A 21,062-nucleotide genomic window follows, 5' to 3' on the forward strand; every position below is an offset into this window, starting at 1 on the left:
CTTTGCCTATTGGTGGTACTTTGCAAGAATCTCACTATGTACTGAGGTAGCTGGTTTTCTTTTGGGCCTCCTAACAGCATGTAGTCTTGATGTAAGATGCATCTTACTTATTTTTTGCTAGTTTTGTTATGCATCTGTCTGCCTGACAGAAATCTGATGTGAATAGGCACATGATAGAAGCATGATCCTGGATCTTCCGTATCCAAAGACACATATGTACTAGGATGTGTCTCTCTTATATTTGAATTACTTGCAATGGACTTGTAAGGTTGTCTCTGTAGCAAATTGAGTTTCCTAGACCACTTGCCTTTTCCTAGTCTTTTTTTTGTTGTTGTTACAACTTTTCCTTTGAAGTAAGTTGATTATGATTTTTGTCTTCCTATACATGGTCAACAGTGATTTTTAAGCTTGGCAAACTTGGAAAAGGTGTAGGATTTTTTTTATTTTATTGTGGGATGGACAATTCTATTTAGAAAGTGTATGGAACTGTGTAAATACTGCTGGTGGATTTATTCTATGAAAGTTTTAGTTTTTGTGATAGTTAGACCTTTCAGGCGATTAATTAATTCACTGACCTATGTTTAATTTGAATGACTGTAGGAGAGGTTAATGACCAGGTGCTTTACTGACTCCTGGGAAGGTTTGTAATGTCTACCTGATTAAAAAAAGGTCTTATTCAGGTTTGAGATCCCAGGCTTGTTGCTTAGATGGAGTGATTCTCTCTCTATTAGAGGCAAAAGTTAGTTATCTGGCATGTATGAAGGAAAACAGAGAGGACTTACTTGGTATATTGTAAAAATATTTGTTTCTTTTTCCCTGTCTTACTTTATTTTTAGGGTTTTCTTTATGCATACAGTCTTAGCACCATCATTAAAACTACAATGAATCTCTACATGTCAATGCAAAAGCCTATGACCAAAACCTCAGTGAAAGCTCTGTGCAGGCTTGTGGAACTTCTGAAGGTAGGTCACAGAGTGAAAACTGTTGATTTCATGTAGGTTGTCACAGGGAACTTTGATCAAACATCACAATGTACTTTAAAAATGGAAAAAAAAAGGTGGGGATGTTTGTGAAAATGGTGGAGTGGGGAACCTGAAAGGGGAAGTGCTTTTGTGTGGCTTCTTGTTCAAGACTGGTTTTGAATAGAGAACAGAAGGTTTGGGAGACAGAACTGATTTATGTAACTTCTAACCAGTTTCCTTAGTCGGTGTATTCTGCTTCTTCTTTTTCTAAAAAGGAAATACTCTGTTTTGGGATTCCTTTATAAAATTACGTTGAACAGAATTGGATTATTTATAATAATAAAAAAGAAAGCACTAAACAAAACCACAAAACTTCTTCGCGCTCTTGAATAGTTTGATTTTCTCAATTTCTGTGACAGTTAATGGCTACTGACAGTATACTGCAAGTGTAAAGAGTCTGTATTTGCAGTGTGGATGAGTTAGCTGGGATAAATGCAAATTCTAGCGGCAACAGTTTTGGTAACTACATCAACTATTGTGTTTTGGCATTGACTTAAGGCAATAGAACACATGTTTTACCGAAGAAGTATGGTTGTGGCAGATTCTGTGACACACATTGCTCAGCATCTACAGTATCAGGCTCTTCACTCTATCTCTGTAGCCAAGGTATGTAACTCAAATTCTAATAGTTGTTATAAGCTAAGTGTTTTTTTTATTGAAATCTTAATTTCAACTTAAAGTATTTTTCTTGGTTTGGCAAAAATGATAGATATCTAAACTTTCCAGTAAGTCATAGGTTTGCCTTAAACCTTACAACATAGACTATGGCTATCTATTTTATGATCAAGTAGGGGTTCTCTCTTCTTCTCAGCTGCTATATCTCTTGTTGTATCCCTGTCGTGTTCTTTTCCATGTTTATTTCTAGTGATTTTCAGCCTGACCTCTTGTAACCTCCTTTCTGAATCATATTCTAAAAGCAATCTGTTTTAGATCCAAGCAAGCAGGCTGTTACTTATTGAAATCTTTGTCCACATGGCAAAATACAAGTGGTTAATATATGGTGGCCTACAGGGCTCTAATATGGGCATAAATTCAATATTTCTCTCAGTGAGGTGAAACAGCTTATGGTTGTGACATACCATAATAAGAACATATTTTGTTTACAGGAAGATATAATTAGTTTCACACATATTTTGTTTATCAGCTCGTGTATTTCTGAATTTAGGGTAAAAGGGAAAATGAGTTTTTATTTTTTACTTCTTCTGATGTATTGCTGATTTTGTTCTTTCATTGTGTTCAGTAGCCAAATTACAAAGGAGGTATGGCACTGATATCAGTGCAGCTATAAAACTTTGTTTTTGTTTTGATTTCGTTCACACAGAGATTGCAATTTTAACAGTATATTTCTTTAGTTAGGAAACTTGTTTGATGTGTTTGAAATTTGGCTATGATCTCCATTTGTCTGGCAGTTCCACATTTTCTGGTGTAAGCCAAAAAATAAAACTTTACTTCAAAAAAGCTGATATGTATATCAGGAATAACATCAACTAAAGAAGTTCAAAACTTCAAAGCTGCTAAAAAAAAAACTGCATGTCTTCAAAGAAACAGTTTGTGTGTACAGATAACTTCATAACCTTTGCAAATTATATATGTAATTGCATTACAAATTATTTTTAAATGCATAGAAATATGTTGATACTTGTGAGTGGATATCAAAGGGAACAGATTTGTGAACAGATCTTGATATTTTGACTACTTTCCTTCTCAGAAAATATGTAACCGGCAAATGCTGGCAAACAGAAGAGATAATAAGAACTAATCTTTTTTTTATCTGCTGTACTTAGATATGTGTTTAGCAGATGACAAAGTTGAGTAAAGGTCTAAGGCATATACTTTGCATAGCTTTAGCATTGAGGGGTAGGAGTTTCACGTTGAGCACACTTGATTAAAGTTGGAATAGTATTTAACTCTCGTGAAGCTGTGCCTCTTCTGAATAATGCTGCTACTCATGAATAAATCTGAGAGATCAACTTAGCCAGAAGACTTGGCTCCCTGCATTTTTTAACATGATTTTTTTGGCATGTTGTCTCTCTGATAAACTAGAACTTGTAGAAAATCAGAAGTTATCATTATTACCACATTTATACATCTTTTGTCTCTTTTCCATAAATTGTATTTTTTTAATTTTTACTAACAATAGGAAGCTACTACTTTTAAGTAAATGAATTAAACCTTAAGTGTATGTTAGAACAAAAATTGGCATGCAGTTTATGCAGTGTTTCTATAGTAATATGACCAGACCCATGTTCATGCTGAACTGTGCATATTCCAAACTTGTAGATAGATAATACCACTGAATTGACAGAAGGAGTTAATCTGGATTCAGTTAGCTGTGTTCATAAAATCTAATTTGTTTTCAGAAATACTCAATTTATGACAAATCTATAAACTTTGAGAATAACAGGTAAGATATTGCTTTTGGGCTTAGCTAACTTTTCTCTGAATTTCTGTGTCTTTCTGTCATCAAGAAAAGAGTCATTTCTGATAAAAAGTACAGTGAGCAGCGCCTGGATGTCCTTTCTGCTTTGGTGTTGGCTGAGAACACCCTGAATGGGCCGAGTACAAAACAGAGACGACTAATTGTTTCCCTTGCACTGAGTGTGGGAACACAGATGGTAAGTGCCACAATTGTTCCAGACCTTCACTTATTTAGAATCATAGAAACGTTTAGGTTGGAAAAGACCTTCAACCGTAGTATCTTATTAAAAAATATATATGTATAAGATTTGTCATCTTTTTCTTTTAAACAGAAAACTTTTAAAGATGAAGAACTCCTTCCCCTTCAGTTAGTTCTGAAAAAATTAGACTTGATCAGTGAACTTACAGAGCGGTAAGCAGTGGCACATGGTATATATTGGAGGCGATGTAGTGTCATGGGGGGAGCTGGGTGGTCTTTGTGCAAATTGCAAACTCTGGTAGCTGCATGCTGGTCATGATTTTTATATGTATTGTAAACCAGGGATGAACAAAAAGAATTCCGTAGCTAAACCTGAAACTTGGTAATCTTTGGGTAGGAAGTGCAAGTTGAGTTAGGTAATAATACTTTGACCACTTTGAAATTCTGTCACTTCCTGAGACATGTAGAGAGCTAGGCTTTATGTTAAGCTAAAGTCCTCCTCTTAACCTGAGCTCTGATTAACTGATCATCAGAGTTGTTCATAAATGTTAATGTAAGTGCACGTACGTGTAGAGTAGCTTTTGAAACCACTAGGCCTTTTTTTCCACTGTGAGTGTAGTTTTAGGGGCACTCAAGTAAAGTAACGTTAGGTGTCTGAAAGCCAGGTGAGTATCTGTTACATGCATATTTTATGGAGAACAACAAACATCACCAGTGGATAACTTGTGGGAAAAACTACTGAGATAAGTATTGCACACAAGTTCTGTAAAGAAGGGCTTGTTTCTCATTTTTTGGCTACAGAAGAAGCTTAGAATATACATTCAACTTCTAGGCTATTCATAGCATGCAATAAGAAAATAATTAGTTAGGATTTTGCTGTAGAGTAACTATTTATTTTTTTTATAGCCTGACTAAACCTTGTTTCTAAACCAGGGGTGCTTTGTTTCTAAATAGGCTAATGGAAAACTGAAGTGCTGAATACCTTTATTCAAGAACTTTGCTTTGAAGTACGTTGCATCTGGAACATTAAAATAAACATGTAAAACTTAGGCTTGAAGAGCAGTTGTCTTTAAACACACTAAAATACATATCACTGTGTTAGAAGAATGGCTTCTTCCAGTTCTTTGTCTAATTAGTAATCTTGTATTCTAGAGTTCGAGCACAATGTGACTGTTGTTTCTTGTACTGGCATCGAGCAGTCTTTCCAATCTATTTAGATGATGTGTATGAAAACGCAGTTGATTCTGCTAGACTGCATGTAAGTAATAATGTTAGTAGTGGGAGGGATTCACGGGAGGAAAGGGAAAAGCTCAGTCTGCAAATCTTAGGGGAAAAAAATAGAACCCCCAAAAAATCCCAGATGAGTAACTTCTGATGCAGAAATTTCTTCTCAGTCTGGAGGATATAAAAACAGTCTTTGTTCTATGTCTAAAGAAAGTATTTCTGTTAGACTGCTGTAAAAATCTCTCTTACTGTCTGCCTCCCTGTTCATCTGTTCTTTGTTCATTTTAATCTGAAATTAACACTTTTTTTTGGCGAGACTTGAACATTTTAAGTCCTTGTTTGCAGTTGTGGTTAAGTATTTCTAAAGCATTTAACATCACGTTCAGTGATGTTGTGTGGGATAGTTGTCGTGTAGCTTCTTCCACCCTACATTTCTCATTCCCTATTTTTCTGTAGCAGTGAATCATGCTTTATCATACTAATCCTGATAAAATCAATTATCTGATCCAGTATGGTGCATGCCATAGTCAATTACACTATGAGTATAGTACAGATCATTTAAGATGAAATGGCTAATAATTATGGCCTTCCAGTGAATGGATCAGCAACAGCTAAGTACTTCAGATAAGCGTGTTAAGTCCAGGGAGCTTTAGTAGTAAGTGAAGTCTGGTTTTGATGAAAGTGGAAGACTAATGATTTTAAATTGTCTGTTAGCTTTGAACACAAACTATTTGAGATGTTGATATGTCTGTCAATCTGTTGGTTAAGCATAAAAGCTTTTTAATTTTTATTTCAGTATATGTTTAGTGCACTGAGGGACTGTGTACCTGCTATGATGCATGCGAGGCACTTGGAATCTTATGAGGTGCTTCTGGAATGCTATGATAAAGAAATCATGGAAGTGCTCAATGAGGTAATTTATTTAAAATGGAAATGAAGGGTAATGCAATGGAGAATGTTTTAGGCCAGTGTCTACTGTAGCAGACATGACGTAATGTATAAAAATAGCTTTGCAACCTTGAGGTGGTGTGAACTATTGAAATAAATAAGAAAATTATCACTTACTGTCTTGAATATTTAGGACGTTATTAATGGTATCTGTGTTGGTTAGGAACATAATACTGCAGACAGACTTGCATTTTGTCAAATCAGCTTTTGGTATGTATGCATGGCTTTTAGAATCAGAGGCTCTGTAAATGTAGGTGTCCTCTATAGTGACTCACTATCTAGAATTATAAATAATGTTTGGCAGAGAGAAAAATGTGAATTCAGATTTCCCAAGTCTTCGGTTTTAACCTTTGAACAACTCTTCTTGTTTGACTAGTTCAGAAACAAATATTGCATATTCTGTGGCAAGTTGCTGAATGAGGTCTTATTATCTAGGCAGATAGCCCTAAATCATTCTTCTTGAGATGAGAAGAAAGCTCTGAGAACATATTTGAAAAGAGATGTTAATTCTGTTAACAGAGCTCTGCAGGTAGGCACTGAATATGATTTTATTTTTAATCTCTCTGAATAGCACTTGCTGGACAAATTATGTAAGGAGATAGAAAAGGATCTGCGCTTGTCGGTTCATACGCACCTAAAACTGGATGACAGAAATCCCTTCAGAGTTGGTATGAAGGATCTAGCTCACTTCTTCTTTCTCAACCCGATACGTTTTTTCAATCGATTCATTGACATAAAAGGTGAGTGGTTATACGTTTTCTTTATCCCATAACTTTCATCTCTTTTATACTTTGGAAAGAAGTAAAATGATACAGTAAAGCACACTTCCCTAACTAAACTGGAATGATTATTTTAGTTCATCCTTTTATGTGTTTACAGCTTATGTAACTCACTATTTGGACAAGACCTTCTACAACTTAACAACTGTGGCTTTACATGATTGGGCTACCTATAGTGAGATGAGAAACCTAGCAACTCAGCGCTATGGTTTAAGTATGACTGAAGCACATCTTCCCAGTCAGACTCTGGAACAGGTACAGTATCCACTGGATGAGTATCACTTGTTCCATTACACTATCGTATTTGCTCACTGTTCAAAAGATTGAGACAATGGAATTAAAGCCCCTGAGAACAGAAAAAAGTTTGGGGAATAAATGGCCTTTAATTTCTGGATAGCTTCTGAAACAGGATCTGTCTTTGAAGATGCTTAACAATGCTGCCAGTTAAATTCATGTTGGCCAGTTAAATTCAAAGCTAAAGGTTATCATTTATTTTTAACATCATACTTAACTAAAATTAAGTCAGATGTACAAAGTCAGAACACTTTCTTAAAATTCCAATATCAACACTTTGACAAATAATACATCTGCAATATGACAATTGTTAAGTGTAGAAAGGTCTCTTCCCAGTTTTTATTGCTTGCTTCTCAGCAGGTTCTTGTTAGTGAAATGGTTTCACAAGGTGGCTATCAAGGACTTCAGGAGATCCCTGCTTAGCTTAATAGTAGCATGACTCAGAGAAACTTTGAACTAAGGTTACGTACACAGTAAAGTTACAGTTTCATCAAGTTAATGGTAAAGGTATTCACTGTTTATAGCATGAGTGTAAAAGAAATACAAATCATGTTTCTGAAGACTTTCCTTTGAGAACTTTAGTATCTTGGATGTTTTAGACTGTTAGCTTCATTATTTGAGTTAGCATACTGTTGAAAGCTCTTAGAGATACAGCCTCTTTTTCTAATGTTCATGATGGCTCTTCCTTCCAAAGTTGAAAGACAGCATTGAACTAAGAACTCCAGCTACTTCTTGCTACAAAAGCACTGTGGATTACGGTTTCTGTTTCTGGGTTTGGCTTTCTAGCACCAATAATGTTTGGCCATTACATTGTTGTAAAGACTTGCATCATTTGACAACATTGGTTTCCTAGCATTTGTTCTGGTATAAGCTTCAAAACAAAAATGCATGTGCGTGCACATGTGCACCCTACCTCCCACAAAGTCCTGGTACAATTCTTGGAAATAGAGTGTATAGATAAAACAGGATGCTCTCTGTGCACAGTGATACTAAAGGGACTTGTTCAAGGGATTATCAACCAAAACAAATTTCAAACTGATATTGTAAATAAAAAAAATCCAGTCTTCTAGACATATTGGGCAAAATGACATCAAAAAGTAGCTAGCTGCTTAAGTCTCGATAGAAATCTGTGTGTATGCAGAAGCCTCAACAGTTGTCTTCTCAAATCTGAGGTTGGCTCAATTTCTCTTTTTTAAAATTTGTGTTTGTGGAATAGACCTGTGGATTCCTTGCTTTCAAGGGAAGTTGGAAGCAAAAACAGGCAGAAGTGCAAATTTAAAATGTGAGCTGAACTCACATTTAAATAAAAATTGTGGAGAGATGCTTCATTTTGAAAAGGGAAAACATTTGTTTCCTAAAATGCTTTGAAGTAACAGAAATACACAAATATAGTATTTTCATGTCTTAGTGTTTAGGCATGTCAGTGGTTCCTGAGAATTATTATGATAAAAATTCTCAATATAAAATATTGTTTCAGGGTCTGGATGTTTTGGAAATCATGAGAAATATTCATGTGTTTGTGTCTCGCTACCTTTACAATCTGAATAATCAGGTAAGATATATTCTATACTTCTATGGATTGGTTCTGGTCTGAAGGGAACTGCAGATTATACTTATAAGATAGTAACCCAAGCTGAATATGCACAGTGATAAGCTGTCAAGTAGCTGCTGCTGCTTGATTTTTGGGAATTGCTGTAGATATGTCTTGGAAAATGTTCGGTAAGTATGTTTTGAGTATTGTGTGCCAGTAGGATCACTCAAACTCAAAAACTCCAGTGAAGCTAGAAGAAGGCAACAGGGATGTTTGGTTGCTATATAAGGACGTGTTAAATAAATGATTTTTCAGCTTGAAAAAAGGATATCTTAGGATGGGTCATTGGAGTTGGGAAACAGTGAATGATACAGAGAATATGTACAGGGAATGACTGGTTTCTCTCGATGCAAAAATGAGGGCAACTTTATGAAAATAAGCAACTTTCAGACAGAAAAGGAAGTACTTTTTCTTAAATAGCTAATTTGATAGTGAAGCTCATTGCCATGATATACAATAGGGCCAAAAGTACAAACAGTACTAGAAGAGATTAGACTAATCATTGGAGGATAGCCTCAATAAATATGAGGGTCAGGTGAAGCATCTGCCTTGGAATTGTTGAACCATAGCATTCTAGAAACTGATGGAGCATACTAGATGAAGTTCATTGTATGCATACTTTTTTTTTTTTTTTTTTTTTTCTTTCCCTAATCACCACCTATTAGCTTGTTCTCAGAAACAGGGTGTGGGCTATCTAGATTGGTAATTTATCACAGGGTTAATATAGGGTAAATAATGTTTTTCCCCACCACCTATTCCAGATCTTCATTGAAAGAACTAGTAATAACAAGCACTTGAACACTATTAATATTCGACACATTGCTAATTCAATTCGAACTCATGGAACAGGAATCATGAACACAACGGTGAGTATATTTTGCATATTTGTTGGATTATTCTTTTCCTCAATTCCCCTTCTTAATAGCGCACAAAAGTGTACGGCTTAAGTGCATGAGTGAATGATCCAAGCTCCTGTATTTCCCAGTGGCTTATTTGATTGTGCAGTTCTAGTAATGTGAAAATAATGGTTTTTGAGTATTAAAAAAGCAAATCAGTTCTTGGACAATACAAATTCCTATTGTAAAATCTCTTGGGAGTTCTGTCACTTCTGGTTGCTACATAGAAGTTGATGAAGGGATCTGTAAACACATCTAATAAGATACAGATGTTCTGGTAGGACTGTGACCTTCAATAAACATGAAAATAAACTAATAAACTAACAGAATATTTTGATTCCTAAGTTGCTGCTTATTGATGCTTAATAGGCAGATACTCCTACTGTACTTAAAGCAAATCTAGCAGACATGAAATGTTAATTTTAAGTTGATCTTATAATCATTAAGCTTAAACATCAGCTTTTGAGTGTTTGAAGTAAAGCTGCAGATATATGACAATTTGCTGAATATCCGTAGTGAAGATGGTCACTTTAACTGGTAGAAGGCATTCACCTCTTTGCACATTAAATGAGGGCACTTCCCACAGCTTGCTCACTACAGCAGGAGTTTATCATTGTGGTCCTCAGATCTGGATACAGTGCCAAAGTTCAGTTTAGTTTCTTTTCAGGTTGGTAATTTCAAGTCTTCTGCTCAACTTCTTTCTACCTCTTTGCTGCTTTGTTTTTATCTCTTCTGGCTCCATTTAAAAATAAAAGGGAGGGAGGACTTGCTGAATATTTAACTCGCAAGTAATTTTAAAAGTGGAAGTAATAGAATCATAAAATGGTTTGTGTTAGAAGGTACCATCAGAAATAATTTAATCCAGTGCCCTTGTCATGGATGTGGACATCCTTCACTAGATCAGGCTGCTCAAAGCCCCATCCAGCCTGGCCTAGAACACTTCCACAGATGGGATATCCACAGTTTCTCTGGACTACCTGTTTCAGTGTCTCACCACCCTCACCGTTTTAAAAATAAATAAATAATTTCTGATATCTAAACTAAATCTACCCTCTTTCAATTTAAAACCAATCTGATTAAAAAAAAAAAGTCTTTCTCCATCTTTCTTAAAAGCTCTCTTTATATGTTGAAAGGTCACAATAATGTCTTCCCAGAGCCTTTTCCTTTCAGGCTGAGGGAGCTGTGCACTTCCTTCTTAAACTTTAGTTTGACCTTACTCAGCTATGCTGGTCTCTGACATATCTTGCCTGACGGGAATTAAAAATGGGAATCAAGAGCTCTAGTGCTCTCAGAAAAATGTCTTTAAACATCTGCCAGCTCTATTCTGCTCCTCTGTCCCTGAGGGCAGTTTCCCAGTGGATCCCATCTGCTAATTCCTTGAACTGAAAGTTTGTATTCCTAAAATTCAGGGTCTTGACTTTACTCTTTGCCTGGCCCGTATTCCTCTGGATCCTAAATTCCACCAGGGCATGATCACTGCATGCCCAGGCTGTACCAGATCTTGACCTTTCTAATTAGCTCATTTGTGTTGATAAGCAGTGGGTCCACAGATGCTTTTCTTCCGGTTGGGCTATCTTATCACCTGGATTAAGAAACTATCTTGTTTCCGTGTTCCAAGAATCTCAGGGACTGCTTATAGCTTGCTGTGCTGCTTTTGCAGCAGTTGTCAAGATGATTTTAGTCCTCTAAAAGGATCAGAGCCTGCGAGTGTGGTGCTTGCTGTAGTTGAAGAAAGAAAGCTTTATCAACATCATCCCCTTGACTGGGTGGCCTGTAATGAATGCCACCCGTGAGGTTTCCTTTGACTTGGCCTCTAATTTTCACCTACAAGTTCTCTACCTGTTCATCACTGTTTCTCAGACAGCTCTCTGCAATCTTTTTTGTTCGTTTGATTTTTGTTACGTAGAAGACAATCCCCCTGCCTCTCCTTCCTTGCTTGTCCCTTCTGAACAGTTCATAGCCATGGATTGCAGTGCTTCAATTATATGATTTGTCCTGCGAAGTTTCGGTGATAACAATTAGATCACAGCTTTTTAACTGCTCTGACTTCCAACTCCCCTCATTTGCGTGCTGTGTGCATTGGTACAGATGCACTTCAGTCAGGCTGTTTATGACATTGCCTTTTTAGAGGAACAAGCCTTAATTCCTCTTCCATTTCACGTGTTTCCCTGTTCCTAATACATCAGCAGCCTTCTCTGTTACACAAAACTCCACCTCCTCCTCCTAAGCTTAGTTTAAAGTTCTCTTAGAAGTTGGGCCAGCTTGTTGGCAAGAGAGCTCTTGCTCCTCATGGACAGGTGAATCCCATCAGCTCCCAGCAGACATGGCTTCTCAAAGGTAGATCCACGATCACTGAAGCCAAATCCTTGAGCATGGCACCAGCTACACAAGTGATGAGGAGCATAAGGTTTTCATGCTTCCTTGCACTTTGAGAAATAACTTTCCTTGCACTGTTCTTCTGGGAATGATTTTGTTAGTGGAATAGTTAATCATGGGGGTTTTGGTTACTCAGAAAGTTGTCTTATTACTTGCTTTATTTCCAAGTGATGTGGATTTTGCCGCTTTATTTACGTATGATCATCATTAAAGCTTTTTATGCAAAGAGGAGAAATAAATGAGATACATAGGGTGGAAGTGTACTTGCATCTTATGGGAGAGGATTTTAGAAAATTTTGAGAAAGTGAAAAGGTATGTTGGGACAGTACGCAGATTCCATTACTTGAAGAATGAGGAAGTTGAGCACGTCTGATGCCCTTTTCAACTTAAAATACTTGCATTGTTTCAAAAAGACAGTTACAGGATATTCCAGACAGAAAATAATGGCCGTTTGGGGCAGGTCATAGAATTGAAATAGCTAATCTGTTCCTTGATCCCTGTGCCCTTCCTGGAAGACAGTAGGTCTTCCTGGAGAAGGTTTTTTCTTAATGCTTTAAAGCAGTGAAATAGATAAGTTGAGAATAACAAAATGAAATAAACTGAGAAATAGATTCCTTTTTTCAAAGTTACATTACTATAAATACAAGTTGTTTTGGAAGCTACAGAGCAGGGGTCGCTAGAGGTGTGTGTTACTCTGCCAACTTTCTTGATTTGACTTTTTTTTTTTTTTCTAGGTTAACTTCACGTACCAGTTTTTGAGGAAAAAATTTTATATTTTTAGCCAGTTCATGTATGATGAACATATCAAATCCAGGCTTATCAAGGACATCAGATTCTTCAGGGAAGTCAAGGATCAAAATGATCACAAGGTATAGTAATTTTTGAAGGATTGAGAGTAACCTGCCTGAAAGAAGCACTTCTTTCACATGACTAAAGATGGACTAAACTCTGCATAACATGTAACAACTTTTCTATTATTTAAACATATAATTCCAGGCAAAATGAAAGCTTTTGTCCTAGCATAATAGAATGCTTTGAATTTCTGTACCCAGGGTGGTTTGGCTTCATTCTGTTTCCTCCGTGAATATTTTCTTTGATGTTATGGAGTTGATTAAAAGTATTCTGTAAGCGACCTGAAAACGTTAATTTGCTGCACTTCTGGTTGATTAGAGGCTCTAAGCTTTATGTTCTAATCATGCTAAACAGTTGCTATCAGTTTTGAATAATAAAATGATTCAGGTAGAATCCAAAATGATATGGACATAGGACATTTATTCAAGTAAGTCAAATTTTGAGGACGAGGGTCTGATTTCCTATGCTGGAAAACTGATTTCTCAAAAATGTGACATTCGATGTATTTCAGTAAAATATGCTGTCAGCTTCTTCACATGCCAAATGTTTTTTTTTTTCCTGTAGGAATACTTTCTTGTTCACAGTAGCATTTTTATTTCATTTTTCATCTTGTAGAAGTGACTTGTCAAATGATTTTTACAAACTAATAGAAACAGGCAGGTGTATAATTAAAAAAAAAAAGCTGAAGCTGTCACTGTGAGGTAGGGATGCACTGCAAATAGAATAGTATTGACATGATATAAAAATAGAATTTGTTAAGGTTTGGCAGGGTTTTTTTTATAAATTACTATAATTTTTTCTTGTAGTATCCATTTGAAAGAGCAGATAAATTCAACAGAGGGATCAGAAAACTTGGAATAACCCCAGATGGCCAGAGCTACCTTGACCAGTTCAGACAACTCATAAGTCAAATTGGTATGAAACACTATCTAAGACAATCTTATAAATGTTAGTAAATGGAAGAAGTCTTCATAGTCTTGTAACTGAACTCTTAGCACAGGCTAAAACTAGTCAGATGGAAAGTGCTTCACTTGTACCCAGGGAAAACAAAACTGTTATCTAATGGCACAGAAATGGGCCTTGCATGTCGTAATCTAAAATGTATCTACATCTTGCATAGAACCCAGTTTCCTTTTAGGTTCTCCTTTTCTTTATGGAAGTGACTTTTATCCAGATTGAGTATATTTCCTGGTAAAAGACTCTTGACATTTTTCAGAAAAAGGCCATTGATACTGCAGATGTGTAGGACTGGTCTGATCTTATATGTACTCAACGTGCCTGGAGGAAAGATTTTGTGCTATTTGGCCCTTAGGCTATCATGCAAGTGAGCTCAACATTGCTAGATGATGATTTTGTGTTTTACTCATCTATACAGATGAGTAATCATCTTTTGACATCAGTTTTCAATGTAATGTCTTATCTTTTTTTGTTTTAACTCTGCAAAGAAACTGCTTTAAAAGCTGAAATACCATTTGAAAACTTTAATTCACATTTCAGAGCTTGTAGGAATGCTGAAATGTGTGTATACATGTATATATATTTAAATAGTTATAAATTCCTTCTGTTTTTTTTTTTCTTGTTTTTAAAGGCAATGCTATGGGTTATGTCCGAATGATAAGATCTGGTGGACTTCACTGCTGTAGTAGTGCAATTAGGTACTTCCACAAATACTTGATTTTTCTGTTTTATCTTGTTCATTCCTTTGCTCTCTATTTGTGGTGATGTTCCCTTGAAAAGGTTCTCACCCACTTGCCGTAAATTTATTATTTGATTAAATATTTAAGAAATCCATTTTTATTCCTTCATTGAAGTAGAATTATCAAAAATACTGCCTGGATTTAGGCCTGCTCAATGGTTGCCTTAAAACACCAAAAATCAAAAAAATTATATGCAAATACACTGGAAAATAATTAATAGAATGTGTATGTAAGTCATTAGTTCATAATTAAGAAATTCCTGATGTTAGTCACTTCAAGAAAGTGCATTAAAAGAAAAATAGGACTGATGCTGAAGAGCTTAAAATTGAAATTAACACTTTCTTGATACAGTCATCAATCTATATGTAAAGAAGTATATAAGGTCATTAAGATCTAGTGATTTTATGTATCAACAAATAGTTGTTTTTCTTGCAAATGTTAATAAATTTATAGTTATCAAGGACAAGTGTTAGAGAAAGGAGTTGGTAGGCTGGTAAAAGAAGTATAAATAATTTTGTGTGTATTTAGAAGTGGATTTAACAGGACTCAGATGAGAATAGAATGGCAGATAAGATAAAACTTAAACAAGTAGTTTGAGCCCAGAAGGCTAAATTAAATATACTATAAATTATGTTAGCTACTTCAGTGAACGTAACCAGGTGAAGATAATCCTAACAAACAGTAAGTTTTCAGGTTTGTTCCTGATCTGGAAGACATTGTTAATTTTGAAGAGCTGGTGAAAGAAGAAGGACTCTCAGAAGAAACGCAGAAAGCAGCAAGGTACCCTAATATCCTGCTTTGAGGTCTGGGGCAGGGTTGGGATGAGAGAGTTAGAATTCTAAAGCTGTAAATGCAACTGTTGGCTGCTTGTGTGTGCACACGTGTTAAGTTAAACTAATTTTATGCAAAAATGTGTTAAAAGCAGAGAAAATATAAGCAGTTTTAAAAATGAATATAAAGTGTCGTTTGTACTAAGAGACCTGTTACTGAATCTGGTTTCTTGATAATGTATTTGTGATTTAAAGGCTAACAAGTGTTTCTCACCACATGTCTGACATCTTTGTTTTTTTAATATTCAGGGCTTTGGGGGTGGGGTGGGAAGCAAAACCAAGTATTCTATAGAACACTTTTGAGGAAAATAAATCAGACGGTATCATTGAAAGTAGTTGTAGAGTCCATGTCATCTTGGACTGTCTGGTCAGAATACTGGGTTGTAGGTGTAGCCAAAGGGTGAAGAGAGCATTTTTACTTGGAGAGACGAGTAAGTAAACAAACTTGTAGCAGAAAACAGGTAACACATTGCTTATCCTTTGCAGGCAGTTGGACTCTGTCCTCAGTGACCTCACACGTAACTTTGCAGAAGGAACAGAATACTTTAAAATGCTCGTGGATGTCTTTGCTCCTGAATTCCGCAGCCCAAAGAATATGCATTTGCGGAACTTCTATATAATTGTTCCCCCACTGGTTAGTATTTTCATTGTTTGTACCAATACTTAACAAAAAAAAAGTCTAAGTCTCTGTTTCCATACTTTGTTTATGACTACTGATTAACATGTCTTGCTTTTTTCCCTGATTATGGGTAGAACTGTGTTGAGAACTGTTTTGCTGGTAGTTGTCCAAAGCCTTGTTTTTCTTTTCAGTTCCATCTGAAGGCCTAAATGGTCTAAACAGATTAATTGCATGGTAGGTATAACATCCCATTTGGTGTGGTTTAACCCTGGCAGACAGCTCAGCACCACACAGCTGCTCCTTCACTCCCCCCACAGTGGGAGAGGGGAGAGAATTGCAAAGGTAAAATTGCGAGAACTCTTGGGTAGAGCATAAGACAGTTCAATAGGTAGAGCAAAAGCTGTGCACACAAGCAAAACCAAACAAGGAATCTACTTGCTACTTTCCATCAGCAGGCAGGCGTTTCCTTACAGAAAAGCAAGGCTCATCATGTGTAACAGTTTCTTGGGAAGACAAACACTGTCACTCCAAATGTGTCCCTCTCCTCCTCCTTTCCCCTCAGCTTCTGTTGCTGAGCATGATACCATGTGTTATGGACCATAACATTGCATGAGTTTGGGCATTTGGGGTCAGCTGTTTTGGCTCTGGCCCTTCCCAGCGTCTCGTGCACACCCAGGGCAGCATCAGAAGCTGAAAAGTTGTTCACTCTGTGCAGACGCCGCTTTGCAACAGTGAAAACAGCAGTGTGTTATCAACGTTATTTCCATTCTAAATTGAAACCACCACCCTATATCAGCTACTATGAAGAAAATTAACTGTCCCAGCCAAAACCAGAACACCATTTTAGAAACTAATTTTAGAATGTCAGATAAATATTTGCCAAGAGTTTGTTAATACTGAGAAGATGAGTATGTCATGGTGATAGAAGTGAAGGACAGTAAAAGGCTAAGGCAAACACTTTGTTCTTTTTGATTCCAATTTGTGGATATTTTTCTGATTAACAGTTTCAAGAAAATGCCATCATTTGATGAAAATGAAACGCATTTCAGTGTAGTTAAATTGAAAGTGTTTTTGTAGGATTTTAAGAAATTGTTAATGTACTCAGATTTACATGTCTCAGAGTAGCTACTGCATACAGACACACACCCATTGCTTAATACTACTATCTGGATCTGTTGTTCAATATCATTGCAAGTGTAAGACTAAGTCTTTTTGTAAATTTCTAAATAAAGTGATATACTACTGTTTTAAAGCTACAGTGCATTATCTTTAAGATTTCCAAGAATGCTGGTTATTCTAATTATCCTTTATTTATGTAAGTGTTTACCTTTAATCAACAACAGACTGCTAAGTAATAGTCTAACAAGAACAGCAGATGTACCTTATGTTTTTACTTATGCAAATGTTTTCCAAAACTTAACTTTCTTCCCCAAAATTCTAGAAAAAGGACAAATTTTTCTAAAAAAAAAAGAAAAAAAAAATTCCTCATGATCGGAGACACAATTAGCATAGATAGTGGCATAGAATTATATTTCTATCTAACAGCATGTCAGTATGTGAATCGTTTTTTTATGTCTGCTGATGACTCCGAGACATTTTTTTCACTCTTTCAGACCCTCAATTTTGTAGAGCATTCAATCAGTTGTAAGGAGAAGTTGAATAAGAAGAACAAAACCGGAGCAGCTTTCACTGATGATGGCTTTGCCATGGGTAAGTTTCAGCTTGCTGACTAGCAGTTAGGTAAGCCAACATAATGGATATTTGCAAGAAAAGTTTGTCTTTTATGTGTGTGTTCCCATAATGTAAATTTGGATTGTCTTGGCTGCAGCACAGTGGACTTGGGGGCAATTTTGTTCAGAATCTCTTAAGCATGGAATAATTGGTTATGCCAGCAGCCAGTTTTGTCATATGTCAGTACTCCCTGGTTTCTTTCAAAGCCTGCAGGTCTCAGCAGATCAGAATTCATGCAAGTCTTTGGATAAGCTGTGAGGCTTGTAAAAATTAAAGCTTGTTCTTTATTATGATTCTTTTTCCTATTAGATTTAATTGTAAATAAATTGCAATTTAAATTCTAATTGCATGGAAATTATCAGTTTAAACTGATCCATTAATAACATTCACAAAATGTTTTATAAATTGCATGTTGACTTGGCACATGGTTTGTTAATTACTATAGGTGTGGCTTACATTCTGAAGCTTTTGGATCAGTACCAGGAGTTTGATTCCCTGCACTGGTTCCAGTCTGTTAGAGAGAAGTATGTGAAGGAAATAAGAGCAGTAGCTAAGCAACAGAATGTGCAGTCCATTAATCAAGATGAAAAACTACTACAAACTATGAACCTTACTCACAAGCGACTGGAAGTTTGCTTACAGGTATAGCATGGGTCTAGTTCTGTTATGTGTTGAGTTCAGCACAGTTCAGGGAGCTGGTTTCTAAAGGAGCTTATCAAGAACAAACAACATAAAGCATTGCCTAGAGCAACAGTGTTAAAAAACAAAACAATTAAGACTTGAGGTGTACTATCTGAAGGGATGTCATAAGCATTTGTGATATTTGTGTGAGTCAGGAATTTGAGTTTTTGATTGGAAGTTTGTCCACTTGACAAAAATCAAATGCAACTGAAACCTAAATGTTTAAATCAAGAGCTAATAACTTTTGTAAAATCTTAGTTATAAGAAATTTAACATAAGGCTGTGAACCCTCAGTTGCTTGGGTGTTAATTCTCTGAATTACTGAGTTGAATGATGTATACCAGCTGTCAAACAGGAGAGAGATACACTTGAATTTTCAAGTGTAGTAGTTCAGGTTCTATCTGAGATATAAAAGCCTGTCTCTCTCATTTTGCTTTTCATTTGAAGGGGTTATGGGACAAATCTGCAGATGTTTGTTTATAAATAGTTGGTGATTACATTCTGTAAAAGCACAGCTGTTGCTAGAGAAAGCCCTGCATGACTGACACAAGCATGTATATCACTGAACCTTGTTTAGAAACTGATCTACCTTGCAGTCATCTAAATTATCGGTTGCATAGTTTTCCATGTGCAAGTTGTTTCAAATTCTCACTGTGGCTACAAACCTCACATCTAGCCCCAGTGGATTAGTCACAGATTTATTGCATCGATGCTGCTTTGCTTAAATTACTCTTTAAGGATTCTGGCTGACTTATGCTTTTTGTAAAATGCATGTGGAAAGGGTATGAATGGAGGAAGATTGTCAACAGAACATAAGTGATGTCAATACTGAAATCTAGTTGCCTTTGATGCTTCTGAAGAATATTAATCTGTCTACAAAGTTTTTCTTGTGATACACTGACACTTCTCTTCTGTATCTTTTTACTTAGGAATTTGAACTCCTTTATTTTTCATTAAGTAGTGCAAGAATTTTTTTCAGAGCAGATAAAACTGCAGCAGAAGAAAACCAGGAAAAGAAAGAAAAAGAAGGTGAGTGAATACTATGTGTAGACCACTTAGGTTCCCAAGAGTTTAGTAGGGAAAATGTTCTTTTCTTTTTTTTTCCATAATTGTTTTGCTATTGAGTTGAATCAGTATTCCTGAGATAATTTTGAGGTTCAGGATGATTAGGTAGTCAAAAACAGCTCAAGAGGCCTTCTTTGGAAAAGTTAAATTTCAAGCTGGGCTTCTGGACACAAACAAGCAAAACCTGGGACAGGGAGAATGCATACTTGCAGTAATATTAAATTCAGTAACTTTAGCATCATATTTACCCTCTCCATTGCTAACGTTGTTAGCAGTTTTTTTTGCACAACCTTTGATGTGAAATTGGTGTTTTTCAACTGCTGTTTAGTAGCTGCTTTTCAACTTACATAGGCAGATACTGCAGATATTATATGTGACTTTCACACATGTAATATTTATGATATGTTTTGGTCTACCATTGAATTACATTCAAAGGGCAGGATCTCCACTTGTGATATATACTCTCTTGACTTAGGTAACATGGGAATTTTGCATTTTACATTCATGCTTATTTTGTCTCCCTCATGATTTATGGGAAATTCTCTTGGGTTTGGAAAAATTCTTAAAGAAATGAGAAAGCTCCCAAGGATTACAATGTAGAAGTAGATATTCAGATATAGATGTTCAGTCACAAGTTGCTTAGAAACTCAGTTCTCTCACGGCTGCATGTAGTCGTGTTTTAAACAATGGAAACTGATTTACCAATTCTATTTAGTTCTGACAAAAGATACAAATAATCTTTGAGGAATCTTTGAGGTTACTGTTACTGAGACAAAGATCACTTTTCTTCTGTACTAGGAAAACAGTTCATAAGGAAAAATCCTTTAGTATGAATTTATATTTGATGTTCAGTGGTGTTTCTCAAATAAATGTGCTATTCAAAAGCCAGCTATGAGCGTTGTGGTGAGTAGGACTAGATATACTGTCCTGGCTTCTTTAGGAGAGCATTCTGTAGGACAGCAGTTACTTACAGTTCAAGTAAAATATTCACTGTCATGGTACATGTTCAGTTTTCTGAAAAAAAACACGTATTTTGTGGTGAGGGAAGCTATAAAGGCATACCAGGCTGGAAGATTTGAACATGGCTGTATCATTGCTTCCTACCACAATATTTAGACTTGCACTCTGCAAAATGTGTAAGCATGTGTACGTAATCTTTACACAAGTAATCCTACTGATGAGAAGAAACCTTTCACCCCAAATAGAAATTTCTTCATAGGGCCAGGATCCTTTGTGCCACAAGGTCAGTTAGTGTCTGCTGAACGGGGAATAGTGTATCAAGTGCTTTATGAGATCAACATGATACATGTGCTAAGACTTTTTACTGCCTTGAGTAAAATGTTAAACATAATCCATGTCTCCAATTGTTATTTTTATAGAAGAAGCTGTTAAAACAAGCAACGGAGATCTTTCCAACTCTACGCCTGCAGATCCTGTTGTGAAATGATATGGCTGGTATGGGTGATAATTACTTACTCAGATAATTCATTTTCTTGTCAAAATTAGTAACACTCTGTAGGGGTAAAAGCTCTGCATTTGACTTACTTGGTCTGTAAAACCCAATAGAAAATGTATAATAGTACACTAACATCCAATGAGGCTAGGTCTGTTTTTGTTCAGCTTTCCTTTAAAAACTCATATTTTTCAGGAGCTACTTATCTACAGCACTTTCTCTAGATTGAAAATAACTACATAAAATATAGCTTGGAGGTAGTTATTTTGAATTACAGTTGTATATACCAAAAAAACCTTTGCTAATTTTTAGATGCTTTCTTGCATCTCTAACATACTATTAAAAAAAGAAAAAAGACTCATAGGCCATTGATCTAAGACTTGAACT

The 21,062-nt window shown here is 36.0% G+C and overlaps 1 protein-coding gene across 2 annotated transcripts in view; it reads left to right on the plus strand.

Annotated features, from left to right (window-relative positions):
* WASHC4 (WASH complex subunit 4) overlaps window positions 1-21,062 on the plus strand; it is a 42,037-nt gene that overhangs the window by 18,249 nt on the left and 2,726 nt on the right. Inside the window, exons 15-33 of one of the 2 annotated variants that reach the window (XM_084290966.1) lie at window positions 837-962; window positions 1,521-1,628; window positions 3,491-3,637; window positions 3,773-3,852; window positions 4,792-4,897; window positions 5,660-5,776; window positions 6,383-6,551; window positions 6,691-6,845; window positions 8,362-8,436; window positions 9,237-9,341; window positions 12,482-12,616; window positions 13,406-13,514; window positions 14,188-14,254; window positions 14,990-15,076; window positions 15,613-15,760; window positions 17,359-17,455; window positions 17,922-18,118; window positions 19,087-19,186; window positions 20,602-20,677. In XM_084290966.1, the coding sequence (XP_084147092.1) occupies window positions 837-962; window positions 1,521-1,628; window positions 3,491-3,637; window positions 3,773-3,852; window positions 4,792-4,897; window positions 5,660-5,776; window positions 6,383-6,551; window positions 6,691-6,845; window positions 8,362-8,436; window positions 9,237-9,341; window positions 12,482-12,616; window positions 13,406-13,514; window positions 14,188-14,254; window positions 14,990-15,076; window positions 15,613-15,760; window positions 17,359-17,455; window positions 17,922-18,118; window positions 19,087-19,186; window positions 20,602-20,669 (2,196 nt within the window). In that variant the 3' untranslated portion in view covers window positions 20,670-20,677. Of the gene's footprint in view, window positions 1-836; window positions 963-1,520; window positions 1,629-3,490; window positions 3,638-3,772; window positions 3,853-4,791; window positions 4,898-5,659; window positions 5,777-6,382; window positions 6,552-6,690; window positions 6,846-8,361; window positions 8,437-9,236; window positions 9,342-12,481; window positions 12,617-13,405; window positions 13,515-14,187; window positions 14,255-14,989; window positions 15,077-15,612; window positions 15,761-17,358; window positions 17,456-17,921; window positions 18,119-19,086; window positions 19,187-20,601; window positions 20,678-21,062 lie in introns of those variants that run through there. The other variant, XR_014618650.1, reaches the window with a different exon arrangement.

The sequence above is a fragment of the Netta rufina genome (assembly GCF_964035555.1).
Source record: "Netta rufina genome assembly, chromosome: 1".
In the NCBI taxonomy this organism is placed as follows: Eukaryota; Metazoa; Chordata; class Aves; order Anseriformes; family Anatidae; genus Netta; species Netta rufina.